The following is a 14,984-nucleotide window of genomic DNA, read 5'->3' as shown; positions in this document are numbered from 1 at the left end:
AACTGACTCTTTTGATCCAGCATGTTATAAAGTCTCCAAATTGTGATAAAAATCTCAATTGTCTCATTACAAAATTGGTATCCATCTTGTATAATTGATTGGAAACAAATGTGCAGTATAGAATATAGTCCTTACACATCAGATTGGGGGCTTTTCTGAGAAATGGACAAATGTAATGTAGCTGCTTAAGAATTGTTTAAGTTTGTCATAGAAACGAGAGACCCATAGGAAAAACCAGAAGATAAAATCTAATGAAAAAATGAAGGGAAAGGACAATTACCATTAAATACTGTTAATCCAAAAACAGAAGAAAAGAGAAAAAAGATATAACTCATTTAAATGATGATACATCCTTTGGCAATAGGTAAACTTATAAAACAAAATTGTAAAATTAAAAAGATGATATATGTGTAAGTACTTCTTGGATTAGGGATTGAAATCTTTCAGCAGTCTTGGCATCTCCATAACATTATCTGCTGGTCAATGCAAATTTCATAACACAAATAATGAACACAAATTACAATTACTTACAAGAGTAAATAATATACAGCAAGGTATAAACCACATGGATTTACTGTAGTATATAAGACAATTAAAGTCCTCCAGAGCATCCAAAGTAAATCAAAAGACCCAGCAATCCTGGAGTAGAAGTACCACATATAGTGTATACAACAAATAGTGTAAAGCAGTGGTGGGTTGCTACTGATATGGCTCAGTAGCAGCAGAAGTGGGAGGCTATGCCCACCTGCATGGACATCTTCACAGATCTGTAGAAGGTTCTCTGGATGTGCAAGAAGCACCATGCTTTCCTACTCCACTCCAGGGGAAGGATACTGAAAAAAATCTATTCCCACCCCATTCTGGGGCCAGACAAAAGTTGTATTGACTGGTACTCTGAACTACTCAGAACCTGGTAGATTTCATGTCCACTACTGGAACACAACAATGAACACTAATTAGCAATAATCATCAGAAGACAAGATTAATTTCCATGCTAATTTCTATATCAGAACACATGGAATGACTGAACCATATTTTTAACTGGGAAATCATAGTTTCAACTGAGAATCAGAAACCAAGCAAGTCCAAAAATGCATACAGAAGTAACAACAATATCATTCAAAAGAGACAACCAAAAAGCCAAAAAGAAAAAAAGTTCAAAATACCTCCACACCAGTAATCAACAGAAAGATTAATACTAGACCAACAATCAAGTAAATAAGTCCAATCAAGAAACTACTAACAACAAGCTAACAACAGCCTAATCAGCGAACCAAGAAGATGACTCTGAAAGGCCAGTCACTATTATATACAATGAGAGAAACTTCACTCCTTTGTAGTTTTGATTAATGCTGTTATGTCTTGAGATTTGTATATTAGCTAGCAAGTTGTCAAAGAGGTCATACACAACTACTAATGCAATGAAAAATCTGCAAGAAAACAATCAGGTTCAGAGAGCGCTAAGGTCTCAATAACTCAACTCTTAGCTACAAATATTCTCTTTTATTGAAACAGAAAGGTCTGGAAAAGATCTGTGTATGTATAGCACATTTATATTGATACTGATGTGTATGTATATACACATAATCTGTATGGGCCTGTGAGTGTGGGTATGGGTGTGTGAAGGAAGGACAAAAGAAAGGAAGGAAGAAAGAAAGAAAGAAAAAAGAGGAAGGAGGGAGGAAAAGAAGGAGGGGAGGGAGGAAGGGAGGGAGAGAGGAAGGAAGGAAAAAAAAGAAGGACCTAAAAGAAGAGGAAATTGGGCTTCAATCATGAAAAAGAGGGGGAAAATGCCCAAAATGTGTGAAAAAGTAGAACTCATTCTACTTCTGTTACTGATTTCCCCAAAAGGGAAAACTTGCATTGAAGAATTATGCATGCAGTGGTAATGCTAATAACATTATAAGGGCGATACAAATAAAAACATTGGTGACACAAATAAAAACATTGGTGACCAGGCATATCAAACAAATATGCCTGACAGACAATACTGAAATATCAGATGATGGAATGTAGGTACAGATGAGGCCCTGAGAATCAGAGGAACAGTCACATGTGGAGATAGGATCCAAGTGTGGATGGAATGGACCTGACAATGAGAAAGAAAACAAGAGAGAGAGAGAGAAAAAAACAAGAGAGAAAGAGTGAGAGAGAGAAAGCAAGAGAGAGAAAAAAAAACAAGAGAGAGAAAGAAAACAAGAGAGAAAGAGTGTGAGAGAGAAAGAAAGAGAGAAGGAAAAGAGAGAGAAAGAGAACAAGAGAGAGAGAGAGAGCAACAAAGTGAGATAGAAAGGAGAGAGGGAGAGAGAAAGTGAGAAAGAGAGAGAGAGAGCAAGAGGGGGAGAGAGAGAAAGAGAGAGAAAGAAAGCAAGAGAGAGAGAAGAGAGGACAGGAGATAAAGTGAGAGAGAACAAGAAAGGAGAGAGGAAGGAAGAGAGTGAGAGAGAGGAAGACACTTGATTTAAAGCATATGGTAAAAGCACTTAAAAAATAACAGAGAGAAAAAAACCCAGCCCTCGCCTGTTTTTATTAATAGTTATGTTTTTGTTTTTGTTGGTTGTTTTAGTTTTAATAATAATAGATTTTGATTTTGTTTTATTATTAATTTCTTTTAATAAAAAAGAAGGGATTTTTTCTTATTTATTTGTTTGTTTGTTTGTTTGTTTGTTTTTCTATGCCGCCCAGTCCCAAAGGGACTGCTGCTCAGATACTATACTTTTCCGCCCACACTGAAAAAAAATTAGAGGGAACATTGGGCATGACATTAGCTATTTATCATAACAAGCGTAAAGGTTTAGGGGGCTGAAATCCAAATAACCAATCAATATTATCTGTTATGCATGCATAATTAGTGAAAGGACAAAGGTTTGAATGCGACCATCCCTTGAATATAAAAATTGCTGTAAGGTTCTAATATGTGCCCTTGGTTATCTTTCGAAGCAGGCTCCTTATTGCTTGTACCAAAATAAAAGTATAATTCTGTACCACATTGTATGCCTGGTGACTAATCGACTTTGACACCAAGCAAGAGCACAGTTTTGTGGACAACAATACCAGTACTTTTATTAATTGTATTGTTTTTAAATATCTGAAGAGAAAGATGCTTCCTAACAGTGAACTCAAAATTTCTTTTAATGCAATTTCATTTAATTTACATTGCTGTTAATTATGACTGACATTTCCATTTGAATTCAACTATTTTCTCAGTTGAAAGTCAATTATAGATACTGGAGAACAAAACTTTTCACATTTCTCATTTAGTTCTTTCTGTCTCCCACCACAATTATTTTGTCCTTAATTCCAGGTTACAATACTCTGTATATCACAAGTTAGTCTGTGCACCTGAGCATGTCTACATTTGTACAATGACAATATGACAATATCAATTACGCATTCTTATTTTCAATCTCTAAGGAGTTACAGAAAATATTAAAAGTAATGTATTTCAACAGAAGCAAAATTGTAATATTCTTTTTTCTCTAAGAGTAGAGCTAGAGGACAAAGTCCTGTCATTTTGATTTTTAAAGAAATGAATCTCTACTTTAAAGCAGACTCATGGAATACTGTCTCTCAGGTTGTCCTATTTCAAGTACCTAATTCTAATGGAGTGAACAGACGGCTGAGAGATAAATTGGCCTGCAAAATGCTATTATTATTTGCACATGTAGCAATATTGTTCTTCTATGTAGAAGCTATTACAACCCTTTCTAAATGTTCTAGAGGAAAACAGCCTTTTATTAAACACAAGCTATATCATTCAGAAGATTTGGTCATTGCGGGCATTTCATCTCAAATTTACATGATGTCTGAAAAAATAACATTCAGAAGAAATCCATCAAATGAACTGGTTGATGATTTCTTGTATGTAATTCCTGTTTTCAAGTAATGCAAATATAGAAAACAGTTAAAGTCTGTGACATGATTGAATTAGGATGGAGGATGAAAGTTAAATTGCCTATCCTACACTATCATTTTCTTCTTAAAAATATTGCTTCAATTTCTATGTTACTTAATTTATTTTCTTTTGCTCTTTTATTTCTGTGGCTTCCAATACCCTTTTTGCTACCATCTTAGTGGGTATCAGTTTAATTTTAATACATTTGTTCATACGACTATAACTTGCTGAATCAAATAAATGCCTGCAAAGCATTGCTTCATACCAGTGATATGTTAAGGTGTGCCTGAGAGCAATTTAGTCCTACATGCAAATATTGTATCAAATATTCCTCAGAAATTTCCACTGTATTGAATAAGTAAAGTAGATATTAGGGTAGGACGTAAAATAAAATCTAGACCTTCAAATTCAGAAAAAAACCCCAACCCAATTAATTATTGAGGTTTATTGCATTTTGCAATTAGGCTCCCTGGATGCATATAGATTGTTATATTGCATTGACCTCTTTCTTTTCTTATCTTTTTAAATATTTTTTATTAATTTTCCACTTTTAAAAAAGAAAAAACAATAGTAAGATGAAAATCAAAGAAAATTAAATTAATAGTAGTATATACATATATTAGCATTATATTAGCATTAAAGTAACTATATTTATATTAATTATACACCAGACTATATTTGTCTCAAGTATATAAATTAGTACACGCTTTTTTCATTAACAAATTAATTTCATATATGCTTCAATGATTTATCATGCAGGCTATATTGTCCCCCCCCCCCATTGTAAAGTCTAGATTTTATTTATTACATACTTTGAAGTATTTTTTAAAAGTAAAAATAATAAACAAATTAACATTATTAAAACAACTACAAGCAAAACTAAACTAGCTATACCTTTCTTTATCTTAATGCATATTTTATCATTGTATATATTTTCCCAAGTAATTCTTTATGATTATGCATTACTGCTTAATCATAAATCTGACTCATCTTTGTCATTAAGTTCCATAGTCATTTTTATCATTTCTGCACATTCCAAACTTTAACTATAAAATTTAAAGTTGTAGAAACTGTTTCTTTCTTCCAGATTTGGGCATAAATAATTCTTGCTGCCGTTATTAAATGAAGAATTAAGTATTTATCTTCTTTTTTAAGATGCTGTCTGTTAAAACAAAATAAAAATAATTCTGGTTTTAGATGGTTTGTTTGAGTGATTATTTGTTCTATCTATTTTCTAATTATTTGCCAATTTTTTTTTTTGCATACAAGTCCACCACATATGATAATATATTTCTGGGTTTTGGGGTTTTTTTGCATTCCCAACATATAGGTGACCTACTAGGAAAGATTTTAGAAAGTTGTGCTGGTGGCAAATGCCACCGATAAAACATTTTGTACTGGTTTTCTTTTTAAGAGGTTTTTAATGTTAATTTATAGTTAATACTCCATATTTTTCCCATTCAATGAAATATCTTGAATATTCAAAATTGACCTCCTCCTTGAATCTTTTAAACAAATAGTTTGTTTGATACTAGTGCATCCACCTATATCAGTGGATACAAGCTGTACTTGTGGCCTGCACAATATAAGCAACATATTACAGATGTTGTAAAATTCATTTCAGCTTTCACATGCAAAACTACCAGCACATCTTGGCTTTGGAATTTGCAGTCAAAGAAATCAATGAGAATTCCAGGATCTTGCCAAACATTACCCTCGGTATCCATATATCCAATAGCTATGTCCTGGCAAGATGGATCTATCTGGCTACCTTGGAGCTTCTCTCTACAAAGGGAAGATTCATCCCAAACTATAAGTGTGACCTTAAGGACAATCTAATATCTGTGATTGGAGGACATAATGCTTACATTGGTCAGTTCATGTCAAACATTCTGAGTATATATAAGATCCCACAGGTAAGAGCCCATAAAGAAAGAAATCAACTGTAAATACAGCATTTCTTCATTTAGTTTAATTTTTATTCCAAATTTTATCTTTATGAATCTATTAGTGTCAGAAACATTCAAAACAAAGGGATATCCAACATTGCCTCATATAGTTAAAATTACAAAATCAAAAATTTATTTCATCCAGGATGGAACAGAAGGGAATTATTCAAAATGGTAGAATGATTTGATTTGATTTGATTTGATTTGATTTGATTCGATTCGATTCGATTCGATTCGTATGCCGCCCCTCTCCATAGTCTCAGGGTGGCTTATATCTAATGTACATGTAATTTATGTCATTGAATACCCAAATAGTAATCATCTCTGCCCTTGTTTTGAAAACATTAACATTTAAATAAGATCCTTGAAATAGACATAAGTCTTTTGGAAGTATATAAGGGGGGGGACGCGTTTGCCCAGGTTCGCCTGGTGCACCAGTTGCAACCCTATTTGGACCGGGACTCACTGCTCACAGTCATTCATGCCCTCATCACCTCGAGGCTCGAGTACTGTAACGCTCTCTACATGGGGCTACCTTTGAAAAATGTTTGGAAACTTCAGATCGTGCAGAATGCAGCTGCGAGAGCAATCATGGGCTTTCCCAAATATGCCCATGTCACACCACCACTCCGCAGTCTGCATTGGTTGCCGATCAATTTCCGGGCACAATTCAAAGTGTTGGTTATGACCTATAAAGCCCTTCATGGCATCAGACCAGAATATCTCCGAGACCGCCTTCTGCTGCACGAATCCCAGTGACCGATTAGGTCCCACAGAGTCGGCCTTCTCCGGGTCCTGTCAACTAAACAATGTTGGTTGGCAGGCCCCAGGGGAAGAGCCTTCTCTGTGGTGGCCCCAACTCTCTGGAACCAGCTCCCCCCAGAGATTAGAACTGCCCCTACCCTCCTTGCCTTTTGTAGACTTCTCAAGACCCACCTTTGTTGTCAGGTGTGGGGGAATTGAAACATCTCCCCCGGGCCTATATAATTTATGTATGGTATGTTTGTAGGTATGTCTGCTTAAAAATGGGTTTTTTTAAACTATTTTAAATTTTAAATTGTATATTATTAGATTTGTTATGAATTGTTTTATTGTGTTGTGAGCCACCCCGAGTCCACGGAAAGGGGCGGCATACAAATCTAATAAATAAATAAATAAATAAATAAATAAATAAAATAAATAATCTAATTCCTTTTTAAAGCTGATATATGGTTCAACTGCAGAGATAGATGACAATGTTCAAGCTGCTTTCTTCAATCAATTATTTCCAAATGAAGATCTTCAAATTATGGGGATAGTCCAATTGTTGCTTCACTTCCAGTGGAGATGGATTGGTCTTATTGTCCAAAACCCTGAAAAAGGAAAGAGGTTTATACAGAATAGGCTTGATATATTTTCTGAGAAAGGCATCTGTTTTGACTTCATGGAAGAAATGCCAAAGGAATCTGTTAGCAATGATGTTGAAGTTCAACTTAATGGTTATGTTTTGCTGTATAAGGCTATTATGAGAAGTACTGCCAATGTTGTGATCATATATTGTGAGAATGAAGACATGACAATTTTCAGAATGTTACCATTTATCTCAGAATACGAAGACATGCCAATGAAGAGGAAAGACAAAGTTTGGGTAATGCCAGCACAAATGGAATTCACATCAGTCCCATTTCAAAGAGACAGGGGCCTGGATTTCATCCATGGTGCACTATCATTGGCAGTTTCCTCAAAGGAGATATTAGGGTTCAAGAAATATATTCAGATGAGAAAGCCTTCTTCTTCAGAAGAGGACAGTTTGACAAGAGTGTTTTGGGAATATGCATTTGAATGCTCTTTCCCAAATGCTGGGTTAGATGTAGACAGTGATAATCAATGCACTGGTGAGGAGTCACTAGAGACCCTTCCTGAATCTGTCATTGAATCTAGTATAACTGGACAGAGTTATAGCATTTATAATGCTGTCTATGCAGTGGCCCATTCTCTGCAAGCCATCCTTTCATCAAAGAGCAGAAAAAGAAGAAATGCTTGGGAAATCCAGACACTCAGTCAACAGTCCTGGCAGGTAAAAATGACATGAATCAAAATACCCCTTTATACATGTTGTGTTTGGGCCTGGGCCAGCTGTTGCCCCCACAGATGGGGGAGACGTGGCACACAGTGACTGTGAAAGCCTGGCTGACAGCCAGGATGATGCAGCTGACAGCCAGGAAGATGTAGCCAGCAGTCAGGAAGATGGGGCAGAGAGCCAGGACAAATTGGCAGACAGTTCAGGGGAAGGGGCTGGCAATTCGTCAGACAATTTATCTTCTCTCAGCTCGTCTGCAGGACAATACATCAATTTACGCAGCCGTAGGGCCTTACAAAGAAGGGGTCGCTTTAAGAAGTAGGATAAACACACCTGGGCTGGGTGTGGTTCCCTTAATGAGAGCTAAACAGCATAAAAAGGGAACGGGGCCAAGGCAAACTGTGGCTGATTATCTGGGTGGTTTGTCATTTGTTCCTGATCTGAAGTTCCTGCTCGTGGATTGTACTACAGCATTGTGGGAGAAAGAAAGAAAGAAAGAAAGAGAGAGAGAGAGAAAGAGAAAGAAAGAAAGAAAGAAAGAAAGAAAGAAAGAAAGAAAGAAAGAAAGAAAGAAAGAAAGGCATTGAACAGATTAATAGGCAGATCACTACAATTTTTATTTGGTTTTTCATAGTTCAAATACTCATAATGTTTTAAGGACACCAAAGCTTGTGAGCAACAGCAAATAACCAGGATGCCAGGATTGGACCAACTGACATAGATTATAATTTTGCTTCCAATATGCATGGGAATACTAAAGGAATTCAAAATACCTAAATGTTTTTTAGAAAGGATGCAAAAGCCATTAGAAGGACAGTTAACACAAAATAAATGATAATTTAGTCCCAGAAAGAAAGAGTGAGTGGGAGAGAGACTAATTCTGCCTTAGAAGAAAATTCCTACATGTATTCAAGTTTCTGTTATCATATCCCATAACAAAAATATTCCTCACTTTATATATCTTATTGGTCTGCATTACAAGGATAACACTTAATTTATGAAAGATCCTTCATTCATACTTGCTCATTACTTGCAATTGTCATAAATTTCTTTTAATGATTTCCATTTAGTTCCATTGGTATCTGAAAACTGTTTCATTTAACAACAGTGCTGGAAAAATGATTTCCTTTGATGAAAGAGGAGAGTTAGCAACTGGATTTGATGTTATCAACTGGGTCACCTTCCCCAACCAATCATTTCACCGAATCAAAATTGGAAATATAGCTCCTGTGACTTTCCCCAAAAATCTTCTTACTATTTCTACAGAGAAGATAATATGGCCTGCCATGTTTAACCAGGTAGTTTTGGTACAAATATCAAACCATAGTGATTTTTTTAATTTTATTTTTATTTACTATTTCAATGCTCAGAAAGTTCTTTTGGAATTACAGGCATACGGTGACTCTTTTCTCAAAATGACTTGTGAACATTACCTTAATTTTTTTTTAAAGGCAAAATTTTGCACTGATTAGAAGAGATATTTCTATAAAAGGGAATTTACAAAATATAACAAAAAAACCCCCTCTGATTCAGAGTTCACATGATTTCTGGAAATGTGGGGATTTTTGAAGCATGACATCTAATAGCAACACTTTGTAAAGTGGCACACTTTTGTGATATATAGCTTCCTAAAAATTGCAATCTGCAACATCCCTGTATAACAGATACAAGTATATTAACAGTTTTCCAAGCCAGATTCCAAACCCTCTAGTAGTGGGTTCAATTGCCTTCACTACCAAAACACTCCTATTATGAAGTCAGCTTTATTTAATTAGCATCATGTAGTAAATACAGTTAGGAATGGTGGGGTGGCGGGCCCATGGGGGAGGGCCTTCTCTGTGGCTGCCCCGGTTCTCTGGAACCAGTTACCTCCGGAGGTCAGGACTGCGCCACCATATTGGCCTTCCAAAAAGCAGTTAAGACCTGGCTTTTCTAGCAGGCTTGAGGCCATTGATCTCGCAGTTGTAATCAGTGAGATCTGGCCATGGAATTATATGCATGGGTTTTAAAGTGTTTTAACGTTTAAGACATTTTAAATATTTCATTCTGTTGTTAAGCTGCCCAGCTCCTTTGGTAGTTGGGCAGCATATAAATTTAATAAAATAAAATATAAATAAATAAAATAAATAAGTTAAATGTTAGCTTCTTTTGAGTATCAAACAAATGATGAATTTAATGAGTTTCAAAACAGCTGAATTCCAAAGTACCACTGCATATGCCTTAAATACTAGTCAAATCTTTAATGCAAGAATTTTGGAATTATTAAGTAATAATTTCTCAATTTTTCTTCTTAATATCCGAAAGGTACAGCCATTTTCTTTGTGCAACCCTCCATGCTTATCAGGTTGCAGCAAAATAAAAATAGAAGGCAAACCCTTTTGCTGCTATGATTGCCTTAAATGTCCAGAAGGAAAATTTTCAAACAAGACAGGTAAGAGATATAAATCAGAGATTTCATTGCTATATATTTTGTGCAATGTTTTATATTATCTTTAATTATAAATAGTAGTTTACCATCTCTTTATAAATTTGTCCATAATTCGTTTGTCATAATTCATAATACAGTAGAGATGTTGATTACTTAGATGTCTATTCAAATATCATGTCATCTTTTTTACTTTGGGAAATCTTGTCAGGATTGAGTTTTAACCTGTTAACCCCCATCCAGACCATTACGGCTTCAAGATATCAGCACATCATTTCCACTGCTTCACTGAACTGACATGGAAATGCTAAGAAAGAACATGCACAGTATTAGTTACTTTGCCCAAGAGGAAGATATTCACTTGAATATACTCAGCTTGCTGATAAACTCCTTTATCTTTATGTGATAACAATTAAAGTCACTTCATGTAGATACTACAAATATACAGATAAAGCACTGAGTCATATAGCAACCCCGTAGTTGCTACTGCAGGCTGAAAATCTTGCTCCCTTTGGAATTGGCCAAAGAGGAAGGAAGTGAGCCAGACCAGAGCTGTTCTTTCCTTTCACAGTTCTCATAACCATCTCAAAATGGTACCATGGTCAATAATGGATGCACTATCCCTATCCCATTCTCTCCAGATATAATCCAAAAGAATGACCAATACCATTTATTTCCCATATCCAGGACTGAAACCTGACTGGAGCAGATCCAGATTGTTTGTTTGTTTGTTTGTTTGTTTGTTTGTTTGTTTGTTTGTTTGTTTGTTTGTTTGTTGATTGATTGATTGATTGATTGATTGTTAGAGTTAAAAGGGACCATGTAGGTCACCAAGTCCAACCCCCTGCCCGAGCAGGAATCCTAAAGCACCCCAGCCAAGTGGCAGTCCAATCTCCTCTTGAAAGTGTCCAGAGTTGGGGAGTTCACAACCTACGCAGGCAGGTTGTTCCAATGGTTGATCGCTCTGACTGTCAGGAAGTTTTCCTTAGTTCTAGGTTGAATCTCTCCTTGGTCAGCTTCCAGCCATTGTTCCTCGTCCGCCCCTCTTGTGCTCTGGAGAATAGAATGACCCCCTCCTCTCTGTGGCAACCCCTCATATACCTGTATACAGCTATCATGTCCCCTCTGGCCCTCCTTTTCTCTAGGCTATCCATGCCCAATTCCCGCAATCTCTCTTCGTAAGTGTTGGTTTCGAGTCCCCTAATCATTTTGGTTGCTCTTTTCTGCACCTTCTCCAGAGTTTCAATACCTCTTTTGAAGTGTGGTGACCAGAACTGGATGCAGTACTCCAGATGTGGTCTGGCCAGGGCGTAGTAGAGTGGTATTAATACTTCTCTGGTCTTGGAGTGTATCCCTCTGTTGATGCAACTTAGGATGGTGTTGGCTTTTTTGGCCGCTGCTGCACATTGCTGGCTCATGTTTAGTTGATTATCCACCAAGACTCCAAGATCTCTCTCGCAATCACTGCTGCCAAGTGTGGGCTTCTCCCAGGCTGTATGTGTGTCTAGTTTTTTTTTTACCAAGGTGAAGGACTTTGCTCTTGACAACATTGAACTTCATGTTGTTCGTGTGGGCCCATAGTGTTAATCTGTCTAGATCTTTCTGTATTTTGAGCCTATCCTCTAGGGTGTTGGCTACCCCTGCCAGCTTGGTGTCGTCTGTGAATTTGATTAGTTCTCCTTCTACTCCCACGTCCAGGTCATTGATGAAAATATTGAAGAGTACAGGGCCCAGGACGGAACCCTGTGCTATCCCACTGCCTACCTTCTTCCATGTGAATTTGGAACCATTGAGGACAACTCATTGCATACGGTTGGACAGCCAACTGTTTATCCATCTGCATGTGTTGTAACCAACCCCATTTTTTTCTAATTTGTGGATTAGGAGATTGTGGTCAACTTTACCAAAAGCTTTGCTGAAGTCCAAGTATATGAGGTCTACTGCGTTGTGTTGGTCCACTGATTTGGTTATGGTGTTGAAAAATGATGTGAGGTTGGTTTGGCATGATTTGTTTCTGACAAACCCATGCTGGCTTTTGGATATAATGTTGTCTGCTTCTAGGAAGTGGCAAAGTTATTTTTTAATTATTTTCTCCAGTGTTTTTCCAGGTATAGAAGTCAGGCTGATTGGTCTGTAGTTGCCTGGATCAGTCTTTTTACCTTTTTTTGTGGATGGGGACTACGTCAGCTCATTTCCAGTCTTCCGGAAGGTCTCCAGTGTCCAGGATTTTTGATAGATGAGGAGAAGTGGTTCTGCCAGTTCTTTTAGGACTCTGGGGTGAAGTCCATCGGGCCCTGGTGATTTGTACTCATTGAGCTCCCACAAGTAGTCCCTTATTGTGTTTTTGTCTATGTTGAGTTCAGTTCCGGGGCTATTTGTTGCAGACTTGCAGGTTGGTTGGTAGGTGGTCTCATTTTGTTAAGCAGATGTGCTTTGTCTCTGTTGTCTGTGATTTCCTTACCATCTTCATTTTTTAGTGTAGTGATAGTTTCCTTGATTTTCTTCTTATTGTTTATTGTTTAATCAAGGATCTTCTGGAGCAGCAGCACAACCACCATCCCTAAAATAGGATGGGAGACTGAACAAAAGTTATGAATTGTATGTGTCCATTTTTGAAAAATGATACACATTTAAATAGTAACTAGCTTGTTATTGTTCAGATTCATCTCTTGCCTTTCTCCAGCAATGCTCTAAATATCTCTTGAATCTTTTCAATTATCTCCAATTCTCCATAAGGCAAAGAGAATGCATGGTTCAATCAGATGATATTTTTAAAAATTATTATTAATTATTTATTAGATTTATATGCTGCCCCTCTCTGTAGACCTGCATGGGCCTAACCCTATTCAATTCTATTGAAACTCTCTGCTACCTCTATATTCCAGTAACAGTGAGGGCTCTGGCAGGGCCATGCAGCAGAACCAATGAAAAAATACCCCAACTTTCTTTGGAACCTCAATTAGCCCATTAATCTCAAGGTCACCAGGGCTCAATTACAAGGGAGGGAGGGAGAGAGAGGGGGGGGGGGCAGGAAGGAAGGAAGGAAGGAAGTTTGTTTTCAAATGCTCACTGTCCGGAAAGGAAATATCTCTGAAATGATGACCAATTTGGTAATGGATTGTTTTCTATAACATTAAACACACGACTGCAATAATTTATTTTCCAGATGCAGATGACTGTTTCCCATGTTCAGAAGATCAGTACCCAAACAAAGCTCATAAATTTTGCATTCCAAAACAGATCACATTTTTGTCTCATGAAGAGTCTCTGGGAATTAGCCTGACATCTATTACTTCCTTCTTTTCTTTCACCTCAGGTACAGTCCTGGCAATCTTCATTAAGCAACGGAACACCCCCATTGTAAAAGCCAACAATAGGAACCTCACCTACATTCTTCTCATTGCTCTTCTCCTCTCCTTCCTTTGCACTTTGCTCTTCATTGGACAACCTAACCAAGGAAAATGTCTCCTGCGACAAACTGCTTTTGGCATAATATTTTCTGTAGCCCTTTCTTGCATATTGGGAAAAACAACCATAGTGGTTCTTGCTTTCATGGCCACCAAGCCAGGTTCCAAAATGAGGAAATGGGTGGGGAAAAGGTTGGCCAACATTATAGTTCTTTCATGCTCTTTGACACAATTCTCCATTTGTGCAGTGTGGTTGGCAATTTCACCCCCATTCCCAGATTCAGACATGCATTCGATGGCTGAAAAAATTGTCCTAGAATGTAAAGAAGGTTCTACCACTATGTTCTATACTGTTCTTAGTTTTTTGGGATTCTTGACTGCTGTCAGCTTTTCAGTTGCCTTCTTAGCTAGGAAGTTACCTGATAGCTTTAATGAAGCCAAATTTATCACCTTCAGCATGTTGGTCTTTTGCAGTGTCTGGATATCCTTTGTTCCCACCTATCTGAGCTCTAAGGGAAAGTACATGGTAGCTGTGGAAATCTTTTCCATTTTGGCTTCTGCAGCTGGATTACTGGGTTGCATCTTTTTCCCCAAATGTTACATTATTGTTCTGAGGCCTGATTTGAACAGAAAGGAGCAGTTGATAAAGAAATGAAGCTGATTTATTTGGTGCACTGTAAGTTCTCTAAATTGTGTCAGAATCCTTATTGCCTGATTAAAGGGCTACTGACCATCTTGAAGAACATTGAAAATTAGTTCTTTAGTTTTTAAACCAAAAATATGCAGTTGTGAAACAGAGTATATTTTGAATGCAATTCTTATAGCATGTTTATAGATTGTATCTGCAATGACACAAATAATTGTTTGATTAACCATGGTTTATTGAGTCACCACGAGTCTTCAGAGAGGGATGGCATGCAAATCTAATAAATTATTATTATTATTATTATTATTATTATTATTATTATTATTATTATTATTAATTGATTCTGTTGTAAATCACCTCTAGAAGGGCGGCATATAAATCTAATAAACAAACAAACAAATAAACAAACAAACAAATAAATTCTGATTTACAAAGTATAGCCAATGAGTTCACATAACATGGTAAATTTATTTTAGTTAGTTAGTTCAATTTATAGGCCACCCTTCTCCAAGTGGACTCAGCAATACAAAAACACAATAATGAAATACAATTTAAAACCCCAATATTAAACATTCATACACCACACATTCATAGCTACTGGCC

General features: G+C 36.7%; 1 protein-coding gene across 1 annotated transcript; it reads left to right on the top strand.

Moving 5' to 3' along the window:
* The first annotated feature begins 3,802 nt into the window (after positions 1 to 3,802).
* On the top strand, positions 3,803 to 14,390 carry LOC139153714 (vomeronasal type-2 receptor 26-like). Its single transcript, XM_070728018.1, has 6 exons — positions 3,803 to 3,861; positions 5,520 to 5,811; positions 7,046 to 7,900; positions 8,974 to 9,201; positions 10,208 to 10,334; positions 13,495 to 14,390. Exons 1-6 carry the CDS (start codon positions 3,803 to 3,805, stop codon positions 14,388 to 14,390), a joined length of 2,457 nt encoding a protein of 818 aa, XP_070584119.1.
* Positions 14,391 to 14,984: the final 594 nt, after the last annotated feature.

This window comes from Erythrolamprus reginae, chromosome Z, assembly GCF_031021105.1.
Source record: "Erythrolamprus reginae isolate rEryReg1 chromosome Z, rEryReg1.hap1, whole genome shotgun sequence".
NCBI lineage: Eukaryota > Metazoa > Chordata > Lepidosauria > Squamata > Dipsadidae > Erythrolamprus > Erythrolamprus reginae.
Note: the sequence above shows the minus strand (reverse complement) of the source record. Positions and strands in the feature narration are given on the sequence as shown.